Source organism: Heloderma suspectum, chromosome 2 (assembly GCF_057233095.1).
Source record: "Heloderma suspectum isolate Gila_16-S chromosome 2, 16-S_ref, whole genome shotgun sequence".
Classification (NCBI taxonomy): Eukaryota; Metazoa; Chordata; class Lepidosauria; order Squamata; family Helodermatidae; genus Heloderma; species Heloderma suspectum.
Window position 1 is genome coordinate 205,456,039 of NC_139459.1, and position 14,853 is coordinate 205,470,891.

A 14,853-nucleotide genomic window follows, 5' to 3' on the forward strand; every position below is an offset into this window, starting at 1 on the left:
TAATGGTTGTGTTTTTAGGATTGTTGTGTTTTTAGGATTTTAGTAATGTTCTGAGAGTTTATAGCTCCTCAGAAGACGTCAGCAGTGCCTTGTAAAACCTGCCCAGGCAAATTATAAGTCAAGGAGCTCAGATAGCAATAGTGATTGGGACTTCTGTTTGCTTACTGTGCAAATTGTTATCCTACATTTTCCATCTTGAACTTAGTTGCTTCATACCATTGTGGCACGTACACAAACCCTGGGGAGCAGCTGATTAAAAATATTGCTTCTGCTGACCAGCTTTCTCTCTGCTAATTATGGTACTTTCCCTAAATGTACCCAAACAATGTAGTTTTGCAAAACAGTTCAACAGAGTACAATATAAAAAGAAAGGTTTTAATTCAGAGAGCAGGCCTCTGTTGCTTTCATATCTATTTGGCATTTATATATTGGTCTAGAGTGTGCAGGGTAGTTTACATGTATTTTTTCAGTAACCCCTTACAACAGCCCTGCAGGGATAGTTAATTTTTCTTCAGATACTGTGGAAAGGAGGCAGAGAGAGAGGCAGTTCACACATAATGGCAAATTGTGGGTTGATTACTTAACCCACAATTTGCCGTGCTGGAGTGGGAGTGAGCATGCTGCCTCCTTCCGCTTTTAATCAACAACCTACAATCAGCTGGGTTGTAGGTTGTTGAGCATGGCGTGCAAAGCCAGAGCACTTGGTTGTTTAGGGGCTAAACCACCCAGCGGTTAACCCAACAACAAACCATAGGTTAACCAGGTCAATGTGCCTTGCCAAAGGCTGGTTATGAGTTTGTACTTCAGGTATGTTTTGAGCCAGTGGTTTCCTAGTTCATACCCTTAGTCAGTACACTGTACCAATTCTCACTGAATGATCAAGGAACCTGTTGTAGTAGTTCAATCAAATGCTTTTACCCTTTCAACAAGTGTTCATCTGTAACTGAGGAAGCTCCAACCGAAGTCCTTTACACTTACAAAGGAATATTGTAGTGGGTAGTATCCAGTGTTAGTTGTACTTAGAGTAGACCCACTGAAATAAATGGGGGTTAAGTTAGTCATGACTAATAAGCCCCATTAATTTGAATTGGTCTACTCTAAGTAGGACTAACACTTGATACTACCTAATATTTTCAAAATGGAGCCTACCCCACATGGAATAATTCTCCCTCCCCCACAATTAATTGTGTCAGCTTGTTCATTATTTTTTCAATTTTTTCTTTGCTTTCACTTGCAAAAAGATGTTGCATTTCTTGCTGATTTCCATCATAAAGTTCCTCAGGCAGCTTTATTTTATGGACTCCAGGACATAAAAGATTTGTCCATGATAAATGGGCTCCACTGTGGTGGTGGTGGTGGTGGTGGTGGTAGTGTTTCTTATGACAGTTGCTCCAAATGTTTAAACAGAAGGTTAAAACAGGAGTCTTCTCTTAAAATGGTTAGTTTGTCATGAATTATTACAACCATTACAGAAATGTAATGTGGCAAATTAGTTTATTTTGGGTGTTTTATAGCCTCCAGCGGGGCCGCTCTGCCTCTACTGCTTCCGTTGTGCTCGCAGCCCCCACCACTTGCGTGATGGGGTTTCTGCAGTTTCTCAGAGTAACCCCAGAAATGAGCGGAAATGGTTGTTTCCAGATCCCTTCTGTGACCTCTGCTGACCTGCCCTTTTCCAGAAACAAGTGTTTCTGCGCATTTCAGATTATTTTTAGAGCTGAAAAAGCCCCATTGCACAAGCGGTGGGTCGCGTGAGTGCATGGGCACAATAGGATACTACCCATGGCTTGTAATAACTAAGAGTCGCATGAGGAAAGATGATGGTAACTGTGTTCCTTACATGTTCTCCCTATAGTTTCCCTTCATCTCATAAGAAAAAAAACACTGCTCACTGTTGTTGTCTGTGAGCTTTTTTAAATTCCAGACTGGCTGATAACTTCTCACTTTGAAGCTGGATGTGAAAGCAGTGCAAAACCTTCAGCTGTTGCAAAGTCTATAATTATCTGCGCACTACATGATGCTAGCCTCCAGGAACATCAAGCTTATGTTTTGGTCCTCGTAGAGCGCTCAGGCCTGTAATGCTGCCAAATTCTTCAAGCTTCTCATTGGAATCAATGACCATTTAGCTAGATTAATAACCACATCTCCGTTCATAAGCCCCCATGACATGTGGTCTGTCCAAAAGAAGCATGTATTCTCAAAGTCTGTAATGGGGAAGTGTGGTGCTCCAGAAGCAAATCAACCTCATTTTGAGCCAACCCAGTTAGGGAAGGGGTTCTAAGGGAGATAGTAGATAACTCCAGCCTGGTTGGAAATGGCACAAGGTTGGAAGACGATAAAGCTCTCCACTTGTGGAGAGAGCAGCTTTCACATCATTGACTGATCCTCTTTTCACTCAGGAGTCCCATCTAGAGTGCTGTACCCTCAGGATGCCAAGTTAGTAGGTTTGTTGTGCAGCCCTTCCTAATTTTGCTAATTCTGGGGGTAAGAGTATGTTTGTGCGTACATTGCAACTCCTGGGCCTTTCCCCCATCCATTTCTAGGTCAACCAAGAAGTGGATAGGAACGCAACCTGTTGTTTCTACCAACCCTTATGGGCTTTGTTTCCACCAGAGCATAACAATGGCAAGGCTGATGCCAGAGCATGGCTATGGGAATAAAGAACAGACCTTTCAGCAAAGGACACAAGGTGTAATGTGGGCCAGGACTAGGGGGCCTGGGCCTGAGCATCTATCCAAGGTAGCCAAGTACAGCACTGCTTCTTCTAGAGAAAAGTGCCAACACTAATTAGAGCTGGTTGTGCCATGAATTGGTCTAAGAACCCAAAACAGTTTCTAAAGGGGAATTAAAAGGAAGAGACTAGGATTGTAATGGTAAGGTTACAAGTTAAGATAACTTGCACTAAACGTGAATTGATTAGAGCTAATTGTTTCAAAAAGAGAGGAACACAATGGTCCGATTTGCATGTCACAGCAACCCAGGGTTTGTTATGGGAGAGACAAGTCAGAGGTAACCAACCAGAGCATCCCTGGGTTGTTTAACTACTCCCATGGGCAGAAGAAGCCAAGCAGGAGCAATCAAGCTACATGAACTAGCGTGCTGGCTCATTTGCTGTGATGTGCAGACCAAGCCATAAAACGGTAAATAATCCACCTCTCCTCCCCCCCACTCCCGCCCCCCACTTCTAGATTTGTGGATTTTCATTCGGCTGCATCCACCTGCTCTCCATCACGTGCTTCTCTGCTCACGGGACGTCTTGGCCTTCGCAATGGAGTGACCCACAATTTTGCTGTGACATCTGTGGGCGGCCTCCCATTGAATGAGACAACATTAGCAGAAGTCCTGAAGGAAGCTGGTTATCTTACTGCTGTGATAGGTAATTTGATCCACAGCAATGAGAAAACTAAGCCGGCTCCATTTTTTTTGTTGTTTTATATGGATTTGATTGCAGTTTCTGAGCGGTATTAACAGTGAGTTGTTTACACTTATTTTTGGAATATATGTGGAAAGATCAGAATTCCTTCAAGATTTAAGAATACCCTTTTGCAGCAAACACCCCCTTGGCGAAACTAGGAAAATGAATTGTAACTTTGAAAGTTTGCCTATTGTTTTTTTACACTGAAGAGCAAATCTTCATAGATCGTTTTGTGGAACAGAGGCAGATTCCTAACCTAAGTTACATGTAGATTTAGTTATAGTCTGTGGAATTTGTCAGATGAAAAAGTTACACAAGTGAATGGTTCCTAGGACTTTGTTAGTGTTGTATGGTGGCTAATAAACTTTTTATTGTTGGGAGAATGGGAGGACTCTAGATCCAGCAGATCCAAAGCCTGGCTGACAACAATACAAACCGATACAATATAAGAGAAGTATAAAACCAGCACTAAAACACAAAGGTAAAACCAGAAAAACTAGCAGATAAAAACAGTAGCTAAAATCTACAGACACGGCCATCCAACCTGGTCCAGGAAGGGAGAATTAATGTTGAAGGAACTGCCAAATTCAAAGCCCTGCTGAGCTCAGGTCACCAGGGCTGAAGGTGTGTGTGTGTGTGTGCGCGCGCGCGCGAAGGAGACAGGAGAAAAACAGGTATGCCAGCTCCAGGGCTGCTGTACCCTGTTCTGGGTGAGATGCACCCAGAACAGGGTACAGCAGCCCTGGAGCTGGCATACCTGTTTTTCCTCCTGTCTCCTTCACACACACACACACACACACACACACACCTTCAGCCCTGGTGACCTGAGCTCAGCAGGGCTTTGAATTTGGCAGTTCCTTCAACATTAATTCTCCCTTCCTGGACCAAGTTGAATGGCCGTGTCTGTAGATTTTAGCTACTGTTTTTATCTGCTAGTTTTTCTGGTTTTATCTTTGTGTTTTAGTGCTGGTTTTATACTTCTCTTATATTGTATCGGTTTGTATTGTTGTCAGCCAGTTGACGCCATTTGCAGCAACAGGTGTGCTATGCACTCTATAAGCCAGGGGTGGGGAACCTCAGGCCTGGGGGCCAAATTCAGCCCCCCAGGGTTCACCAGATAGCACCGCCCTCTTTCCCCAACCACCAATGATTGGGTGTTTTCTTGGCTTTTGCACAGATTTCCCCGTTCAAAAGGCTGAAATGCTTCTCCTAAAGCTTAGTTACTGGAAACAACAGCTTTGCTGCAATTTTTTGTATTTTTGGCCCTGCCCCTTTTGCCTTTGGCCCCACCCACGAGTGGAATACAGCCCCCTGAGAACTTCTCCAAAATTGAATTTGTCCCTTGGGCTGAAAGAGGTTCCCCACTCCTGCTATAAGCAAACAAACAGTGGTTTGTCAATTTCCCTGTTTCAAGCTGGTGAGGTTATGTGGGAGCTTGTCATGTGTCAGTGATGGAAGAAAAACTGTGCAGTTTCCTTTAGAGACATTCACCCTGTAATGAAAGGGAGGCATAATTGCAGATCTAGGCCTTGTGCTGACATTTGATTTACATGCAGAACCTTCCATTCTACTTCTTTGGCAGGCAAGAAGGATTGCTGGATATTTCCTTCCCTCCCTAGATCATGCTCTTGAGTAGCATTAGCATGAGGCTTGAAAAAAGGCTTGACTAACAGCTAGCTGTGTCTGCCAGGTGTGGATTGTTTTCCATGTTCACGATCTTGGTGATCTTAACTAAAAGGTTCATCATGTTTGATGGGCAGGGTGGATAGGGATGTGGAGTTCAGGTCCTTTTCCCAATCCCACTTGTCACCTCCCCAAACAACCCTGCTGGGCTAAAATAACAGGCATTCAGTATTTTCTTCAATCAATTGTACATTTTATGTCTTGTATATGCTAACGTTTGCTCTCTTGTAGGGAAATGGCACTTAGGACACAGTGGCCCTTTTCATCCCAATTTTCGTGGTAAGGATTCCATCCTACTTTTCCTCTGTTGGCATACAAAGGGCCAGAGTAGTTGAGGCCTGATCTTCACTGATGGCTGGGCTGTTCCATTTGAGAGTATAAGCAGGGGCTCACAAGACTGAATGCTTTCTGTAAAAAAATATGCCTTCCGCACAGAAAACTTAGCATGTTAGGGAGAAAGTTAGGCTAGAACCAAACCTCTCCCTGACGTGCTAGTTTTCTATGTGGAATGCAAGTGTTTGTACTGAGAAGCATTTGGTCTTGTGAGCTCCCATCTGCAGTCTGAAGTAGTACAGCTGAGACAGCTGTTTACTACATCAGTGAGAACACGGACTGAATGGGCCAGTCCCTTAGCCACAGTGAAGAGATCTGGAGCAGGCTCCCTCCCTGAAGGAAACTCCTCTCTCCAATGTAGCTCCAGTTAAGGGGCATATCAGCACTGATACCTGTGGATAAGATACACCAGGTTCTTCCCCTAACCATGGTTCATAATCATGCTGTTGTTCTTTTAAAAAATATTATTATTTTTGTGATGATTCCATCCTATCACGATGACCAATTGTGTGAACTCAAAACAACATCCAGTTTTTAACTGGGGAGTGGAAATTTCTTCATTCAAAATCCCTAGTGGACCATCGATTCAGTAAATGGCTTTGAGTTTTTCTAGATCTAGTAGATTTTTTGAAAATGCCATGTTTTGGGCTTTTCTGTAAAATATAGATAATGGTGCTGAGGAATACCAGAGAGATGTAAGCAATAATATCTTTACGCTGTACTTAACCTACCAGCAAGGGACCTAATGCAATGAACTTGCACCCAGGTCCCACTCAGGGGCTGTTACATCTCTCATAGAACCCCTGGTGTTCAGATATTTGCTTGCCAGTATCAAGTCACCAATACTTGAACTTAGCCAATTATTCTGCTGAGAAGCAACTCTTCCTGTTCTGTTGTTGTAGACTGAATTGATAAAATATAAATATAGTTCTTTAAGACAGGGGTCCACAACCTGCAGATCACATGCCACCACTGACCACTCCGGGTGCAGCTCACAAAGCTAGTGGCACCCCACCCACTTTCTCCCTGAACCCAGCTGACTGACCCACCAATTTCTTCCCTGCCTGTGCCCCCTCTCCCAGAAGGGAAAAGCTGTTCTCTCCAATCAGCAGCTGTTCACGGATAAGAGATTTTCCCTGCTGAGCACCAAAAAAGGCAGCCTATGTCAAGGATTAGAAGGGGAAAAGTCTTATCCCCGATCAGCTGCTGATCAGAGATAAGAGCTTTTCCCTGCTGGGCTGAGGGGGCAGCACCTTGGGAGGAAGCTGCTGAGTGATTCAGTCCTGCTTACTCCCAAGTCTTTTCCTGCAGAAGCTTGTCCTTCTTCTGGGTAGACATGCAGAGGTTTGTCTTGCTTACCTGTGGGTACACATGCCTCTCATGCTTACTTCTGGGAAGACATGTAGACATGCAGAGACTTGTTCTTTGGGATGCTATGTGAAAGTGTTGCTGAGTGACTGAGCCCTACTTAATTACGAGTATGAAAAGGGTCCCCACCATGCTAGTGGCAGTGAAGAAACCACATGTACTGCTAATGGTGTTGCGTGGGCAGCCCCCAGCCCCCCAACAGATGCTGGATGTGGCCCTTAGGGCTGAAAAGGTTGCACACACAGTATTCAGAAACGAATAATGGGTGTCTTTGTATATCCTAATACTGCAACTTTAATTCTAGGTTTTGATTATTACTTTGGGATACCATATAGCCATGATATGGGCTGCACTGACACACCAGGCTACAACCTCCCTCCCTGCCCAGCTTGCCCCCAGCACTCTGCAACAGAAAGGTATGGCTTCTCCAGTAATGAAGGGCATTGGTGTCCTTGAAGTCATAGTCTAAAGCTCAATGAAATCTCAGACAGAGATCTTGTATCCCCTCTGTTTCTGTCATAAGGGCTGGTTTAGTCCAGTGGATGGTGAACCGAATGCTTTGGGAGACCTCCTCACCTCTATCATGCACTCACTGTTCCCAAACTAGAGCACTGTGTATCCTCCAAGGAGTATGCGGTGATGATGTCTAAGTGGACATCTTCATTTCAGTTCAGAGAGAGGTTCTTTGGTTGCATCCCTTTTACATGCATGGAGTTGCCTCGTCTGCCCCCCTCTCACTAAAAAGAACTGTGCGATGTCTTCATTAGAGCTACTACACCTGTAAGGAGCCATGGATCATGGGAATGGTGTATCTCTGGGCAAGTCACTGTGTCCCAGGCTGTTTCAAATGAGGCTTTTATTGTATAATTGCTTTGCCTCATTCACAGACGAGGGCACAGTCAATTATATCTTCTGTTGTAACCCTCCCATTTTTCCCATCGCTGCTTCTATCTTTTTTCTTGCCAGAAAAAAGTCAATTGTGGGAAAGACAGAATAGCTGCTAAGTGAATTTTGATTGGTAATGTTAGGAGCCCTTCATCTGGAAGCACACCCAGTTAGGGATGTATGGATTTTGTTAAATTCGTTCCATCTGTGTTTTGCAGATTGTCAGGCATCTTTCATTCTGTCATCCGCTCACTGATGGAATCGAGTGGTTGTTTTTAGGGATGTATGGGAGTTTCATTCTTGTTTTAAAATACACATTTGCACTAATGCACATTAGTGCAAGTGCGCACTTGCACAAATCCGCCCAAAAGTAAAAAAAAAGGTCTGAAAGTCCACACAAATTCATAGAAATCCAAATTTCTCTGACATCCCTACCCCAGTGATGGCAAAGCAGCTTATCTACTGCCTCCCCTTTCCCATCAAACCTGGCTTTTCTTTCTGTTCATAAGAACATGCAAATTGCTTTGCTGCATCAGGCCAAGGATTTGTCTCATCCAGTGCTGTGTGTTCAACAGTGGGAATCCGATTCTTCTGGGAAATGCACAGCCAGGGCTTTATGGAGCTAGCCATCCCTTGTTGTTTGTTCTCTGCATTAGGTAATTAGAAGTACAAATGGGGGATCTGCAACTTTTCTATACTGCCCAACAGCCAAAGAGAGCTTTGGCTATTGGGTGGTATAGAAACGTAATACATACATAAATATAATGTTGCAGAATGGAGTGCTCCTGTTCAGTGTGCTAGCTAGCCAGCCATGCCTTCTTTCAGGGTACTCCATTCCATTCTGTCCCTTCCCCCAAACAGACTCTCAGCATTGTGTGGCCACTGAGCATGCCTTTGACCCTGCCCTTTTTGCCTTTGCTGCTGCCCACCATTGGAATGTGGCCCTTGAGAGCTTCTCCAAAACTGAATTTGGACCTTGGACTGAAATAAGTTTCCCATCCCTCTTCTATAGGATATTGTGTATGAACTTGGAGTTTCCATTTAGCCTCCATATTTATTAGCTACTGATAGTTCCATGAGTTCATTTAATCCTTTTTTAGAGCTGTGAACATCATCATATCCTGTGATCATGAATTCCATATATTAGTTGTTTGCTGTGTGAACAAGTACTTTCTTTTGTCTGTCCTGAATCGTCTGCCATTCAACTTGGTTAGATGGCCCAGGGTTCTAGTAATGCATGTGTGTGAGAAAGACTTCTCTTTATTTACTTTTTCTGCACCATTCATGATCTTATAAACCTCATTCTTATATAAATACCTGTTCTTTATATGTACTGTTGAAAGAAAAAGTTAATTGATGTTTAAAATAGATTCTGTGTAAGCCTCCTATTGCATATTTATAACTTTTTAAAAAGTATGTTTTATGTTTTCCTCCAGCAGCGACCAAAAAGACTGCTATCCTGATATTGCAGTTCCTCTTTTTGAAAATCTTGCAATTGTCCAACAGCCTGTGAACCTAACTAGCCTAGCTGCAAAGTACACAGAGAAAGCGATGAAGTTTATCCATGATGCAAGGTGAGAACATCTAAGTAGCAAAAAAAGCGGGAGAACAGTCCAGATGCTACTAGCAAATTATCTTTAATTCTTGACCCAACATATTTTGGATTGTAAATCCTTCTTCAAGGGCACTATACATAATATACAAAAGAAAATGGAATAATAAATGACAATATTCTAATCCAACAATGTTAAAAACAAAACGTTAGATAAACAAAACTATCTAATACAACTTAAAAGGCTTAAGTTAGTATTTAAAACACTTCTTTAGAGGCATTATATACAGTATACCAAAGAGAATGGAATAAAAATGACAGTATTCCATTTCCAGCAGTGTTAAAAAAATGTTTAAAACTGATATAAAAAACATATCTAGGACAACTTAAAAGGCCTAAGTAAGTGTTAAAACACTTCTTTTATAATAACAAAAAGTCATGCTCTTACAATTTGTAACTAATATGCACAGCAAACATTTACAAGACAAAGGGTCTTTGTTCAGAACAACCCAAAGAAAAAAGTTGGATCCTGTATCTTAGGATCTACCACTCAGCGATAAAGAAACCTGTGGAGGTTTGAAAAATTGTGTGGGAGGGGTGGGGGGAGAACCAACTCTACCAAATTATTCATGTATAAAGTATATGTAAATATAAATATAAATAAACAGCTTTCATATATACAAAAAATGAAACATACCTTTTGCAATAATATCCAGAAATGCTTCTGTTGTCAAAGATCTCCACATTGAAGTATTTTTATAACCTGCAAACTAATTACCTACACAATCAGATAGTCACAATCAGGCAAACAAACCCTAAAGGAACAGTATGCAAATATAGCACTTAGGGCTAATCTAATAACTGAAGAGGCATTAACCCCTTATAGACCTAAAAGATCCTGAATTTCAAATAGTCCAGAAGTATAATAGATAGAAACCTTACAACATGTTAGACTGGTCTGATAAAAAAGAAATAGTAGTGACCAGTTGCAGACTTGAAAAATCTCAAAAGTGAAGTGACTATAGACTAAATAAAAACCTTGCAGCAGCAGAAAAAGAAGAAAGGGATTTAACCCTCTTCTTTCTCTCATTGCTCTTTAACCCTTTGTTGACGTGAAAGATTCCTGATTTCGTGTAATTATGAAATAAATAAAGGAAACTTGAGCAAAACCATACATATAAAATTACAACAAAGGAAGAAAGTCTAATTCCTCGTTAAGGCCCGCAGAGGTCAAGCTGTGTGGTGCAAGAATCCAGTGCAATGCTCTCTCTAACAGTAATTTAGCATTCTGCTGCTGTACCTTCTCTGCAGCCTAAAAGGACAAATCATGAATTGTGCGTTGATACTTTATAAAGTGTCCCACCAGGGAGCACCAGATCTGCAATTATGAATGTTGGACATATGTTCTCCTATACATCTCTTTAAGGGCCCGGTGGTCTGACCAATGTAGATCGTATCACATGAGCATTTAACTGTGTACACAACATTGGTACTGCTTCAGGTGATGAAATGTTTTAACTGATATACCATATGATCAAACGGATTTATAAATGAATGTATCTTATGTGTATGTTCATAATAGATGCAGTGCCCATATGGATGATGTCCATGTGGATCCATTTCTCCATATATTGTATGTTGTTGAAATGTGGACCGAATACTTGTATCTGAATGGATCACCCAATCCTAAGAACATAAGAAGAACCCTGCTGGATCAGACCAAGGGTCCAGCTAGTCAAGAATTCTGTTCCCGCAGTGGCCGGCCAGCCATCTATGGGAAACGCACAAGTAGGACATGAGTGCAAGAGCTCCCCCCTGCTCATGTTCCCCAGCAGCTGGTGTACATAGGTATACTGCCGCAGAACCTGGAGATAGCATATATCCATCAGGACTGGTAGCCATTGATAGCCTTATCCTCCATTAATTTGTCTTATTCTCTTTTAAAGCCACCCAAGTTGGTGGCTGTCACTATATCTTGGGGTAGCAAATTCCATACTTTAACTTTGTGCTGTATGAAGAAGTACTTCCTGTCCCCCTTCCCTCCCTTTTAGGTTTCCCCCTCCTCATATTGTCCAGTATTTAAAGAGTAAAGGTTGCATGTATATACATAAAATCATTAAGCAAAAATTGGATAAATAGTTACATAGAAACATTTAAAAAGTGTTTAGTGTCATGTATATCTCTTTGTGGGCCTCCAGTGGTGTTCCAGTACATTTCATTATTCTATATATAATTCTAGAAAATTCCTATCTTAATTGGAATGTATTTTATTTTAGTAATTTCGTATATACTCTTTCATGGATGGCTACAGTCAATAGATTTTGAATTTGAGTGCTATTTGCTTTCCAGTGTTGTAGAATAATATGCTTAGTGGTTAGTGTGGCCTTCCCAAACCACACAGCACGCCCCTCTGCCAAGCCCCATTTGCCTAGAATGTTTCCCATGAAGGCATCGGCATTTTTTTACATTGAATGAGGTTTGCAGGACTATGTTAATCCTGGTTAGGACCTCAAGCCAGAAAGGCATTACTACTGGGCAACTCCAGAACACAGCATGGCTGGCTGGGAGTTGTAGTTGAACACATCAGGAGGGCACCAGGTTGGGGAAGGCTGATATAACTTATGTACTAGATTAGCTTCCTGTATTTATGCATTGAATGTGATTGGATTATCCCATCACTCCTGGTGCAGGGATGCAGCAGAATTATTTCCCCTCCCTCAAGAGAGGCTTGTCTGCGTGAATTACTGCTCTGGGCTTGCTTTCTTCCCATTTGAAGGTACACCCAGATGTTGCATGCATCCCATTTTAATTCAGGAAAAAAGAATGCTCCTTTGCTATCGGTAGTTTGGGAAGCACTGATCCAGCCAGTCCCTGGACATGGTGAATGCAAAGGAATTATCTCCAGCCCACTAAATTTGCAGTGCCCATATAGCTGAGATGAAAACGTACAGACTCTATTTATATATTCTTAACTGTGTACCATCCCTCATCCGGTCCAGGGCCAGCATTTAGAAACCTCCTAATATACCTAAAGACAGAGGTCTTCTAAATTGGTCTGGAAGCTGACAGGCTCCTAGGTGAGGATTGGGACTGAGAAATAAGATGTATTACTTTGATTTATCAAGAGTGCTTTCTTTCCATTACTTCAACTACAATCTAGATTTAGCAGCCCATAAATGACCACAGCAACTAATATTGCCATGCTCAGGGTTTATGCAGTTCCTGCTGGCTGACTTACAACTTACTGTGGCGTATATGCATACACTGAAATGCTCTCTGACATGCATTTGCCGCCTGTACATTCTAGTACAGATGTGGTAACTTGTGACCCTCCAGATGTTTTGGCTTGCACTACCCATCAGCCCTAGCCAGCATAGCTAATGGCTAGGGATGATGGTAGTTGTAGGTCAAAACATCTGGAGGTGCACAAGTTGCCCACCCCTGATCTAGTAGAAGGAGAGGGAAATAGAGGAATAGATTTCTCCATTGATGCAGCCATGGATTCTAACCTGTATGAGAGACAGTGTTGTGGGTTTGGGATGTATGCTCCATAATGAATTCTAAAATGATATGTGGAGCAGGTCAAGGATAAGATAGAGCATGGGAGTGGCTAGGTATATAAAACATGAATAGAGGATGTATTTATTTTTTAGGTTATGTGGTGACCAAAACCATAAACAAAACCCTTGCCTTCACTAAGAGTTTGGGCAAACAATACACTGAGCTGTACAGTCACTAACGCATGGTTCTGACATGTTACAGAGGTCATACACTGTATAGGTGAACTATCAGCTGGGCAGTAAGGGTGTTACCAAGGACAAAAACACATATTTTATGTGTCAGTTTTTACTAATCTCTTAGCTACTAGTTAAATCTGTAGTTTTAAGCACCTCAGATTGAGATCTATTAACTATCACTGTGTTCAAGAGGGCAGAATTTCAGTTCTGAAATTTCTAAATAGTTTCTTACATATTGAAATGCTGTCATAAGGTACATAGTCCTGCTGTGATACTTTGTGATTTTATCCGTGTGAAGAGTAGCCTGAGCAGAATGAGGCCTCTACTGTTCCTTAGAGTTTATATTTCTATGTACTTTGTAAACAGTATTGATGAAGTAGTGTCAGTGGCATTGATCCCTCCTATATCCTTTCCAGCAGGATCAATTCATCAGGTCTTGGCACTAAATTTGGCTAGTTACTTTATAGAAATGAAATTGCGTGACCTCACTGTGACATGTAAATAATATAGTTTCATCTGTAATGGAGAGTTCACGCAGATGACTCTTCCATTGTACTTGGGGATGTACTCATGCAATTTGCAAAGAGCTGCAGATGCACACATAACATCTGAACATCGTGGGAAGCAAAAACCAAGCCATGTGTACAATGCTATGCTAGCACTGGATCTAACTGGTCTTGATCAAGGCATTTTCATGTGTATTTCAAACACCTGGATAAATGCCTATGACCTTTTATTTTATATTTATTTATTTATTTCATTTATTGTTGTTTATTCAGTCAGTCGCTTCTGACTCTTCGTGACTTCATGGACCAGCCCATGCCAGAGCTCCCTGTCGGCCATCGCCACCCCCAGCTCCCGTCGAGTCCGTCACCTCCAGAATATCATCCATCCATCTTGCCCTTGGTCAGCCCCTCTTCCTTTTGCCTTCCACTTTCCCTAAGCATCACCATCTTCTCCAGGGTATCCTGTCTTCTCATGATGTGGCCAGAGTACTTCAGTTTTGCCTTTCATATCATTCCCTCAAGTGAGCAGTCTGGCTTTATTTCCTGGAGTATGGACTGGTTTGATCTTCTTGCAGGCCAAGGCACTCTCAGAATTTTCCTCCAGCACCACAGTTCAAAAGCATCTATCTTCCTTCGCTCAGCCTTCCTTATGGTCCAGCTCTCGCAGCCATAGGTTACTACAGGGAATACCATTGCTTTACCTATGCAGACCTTTGTCGTCAGTGTGATGTCTCTGCTCTTCACTTTTTTATCAAGATTTGTCATTGCTGTCCTCCCAAGAAGTAAACGTCTTCTGATTTCCTGGCTGCAGTCAGCGTCTGCAGTAATCTTTGCGCCTAGAAAGACAAAGTCTGTCACTGCCTCCATGTTTTCTCCCTCTATTTGCCAGTTATCAGTCAAGCTGGTTGCCATAATCTTGATTTTTTTTTGAGGTTTAACTGCAACCCAGCTTTGCACTTTCTTCTTTCACCTTTGTCATGAGGTTCCTCAGCTCCTCCTCACTTTCAGCCATCAAAGTGGTATCATCTGCATATCAGAGACTGTTAATGTTTCTTCCAGCAATTTTAACTCCACCCTTGGCTTCATCAAGCCCAGCACGTCGCAGGATGTGTTCTGCGTACAGGTTGAATAGGTAGGGTGAGAGTATACAACCCTGCCATACTCCTTTCCCAATCTTAAACCAGTCCGTTGTTCCGTGGTCTGTTCTTACCGTTGCTACTTGGTCATTATACAGATTCCTCAGGAGGCAGACAAGATGGCTTGGTATCCCCATACCTCCAAGAACTTGGCACAATTTCTTATGATCCACACAGTCAAAGGCTTTAGAATAGTCAATAAAACAGAAATAGATGTTTTTCCGAAACTCCCTGGCTTTCT

The 14,853-nt window shown here is 42.2% G+C and overlaps 1 protein-coding gene across 5 annotated transcripts in view; it reads left to right on the forward strand.

Moving 5' to 3' along the window:
• Positions 1 to 14,853, forward strand: part of ARSG (arylsulfatase G) — a 166,052-nt gene that overhangs the window by 53,275 nt on the left and 97,924 nt on the right. For all 5 annotated transcript variants that reach the window (XM_084837503.1, XM_084837502.1, XM_084837501.1 and 2 more), the window contains 4 exons: positions 3,186 to 3,373; positions 5,327 to 5,374; positions 7,101 to 7,212; positions 9,118 to 9,255. In XM_084837503.1, coding sequence (XP_084693629.1) covers positions 3,186 to 3,373; positions 5,327 to 5,374; positions 7,101 to 7,212; positions 9,118 to 9,255 — 486 coding nt within the window. The remainder of the gene's footprint in view (positions 1 to 3,185; positions 3,374 to 5,326; positions 5,375 to 7,100; positions 7,213 to 9,117; positions 9,256 to 14,853) is intronic.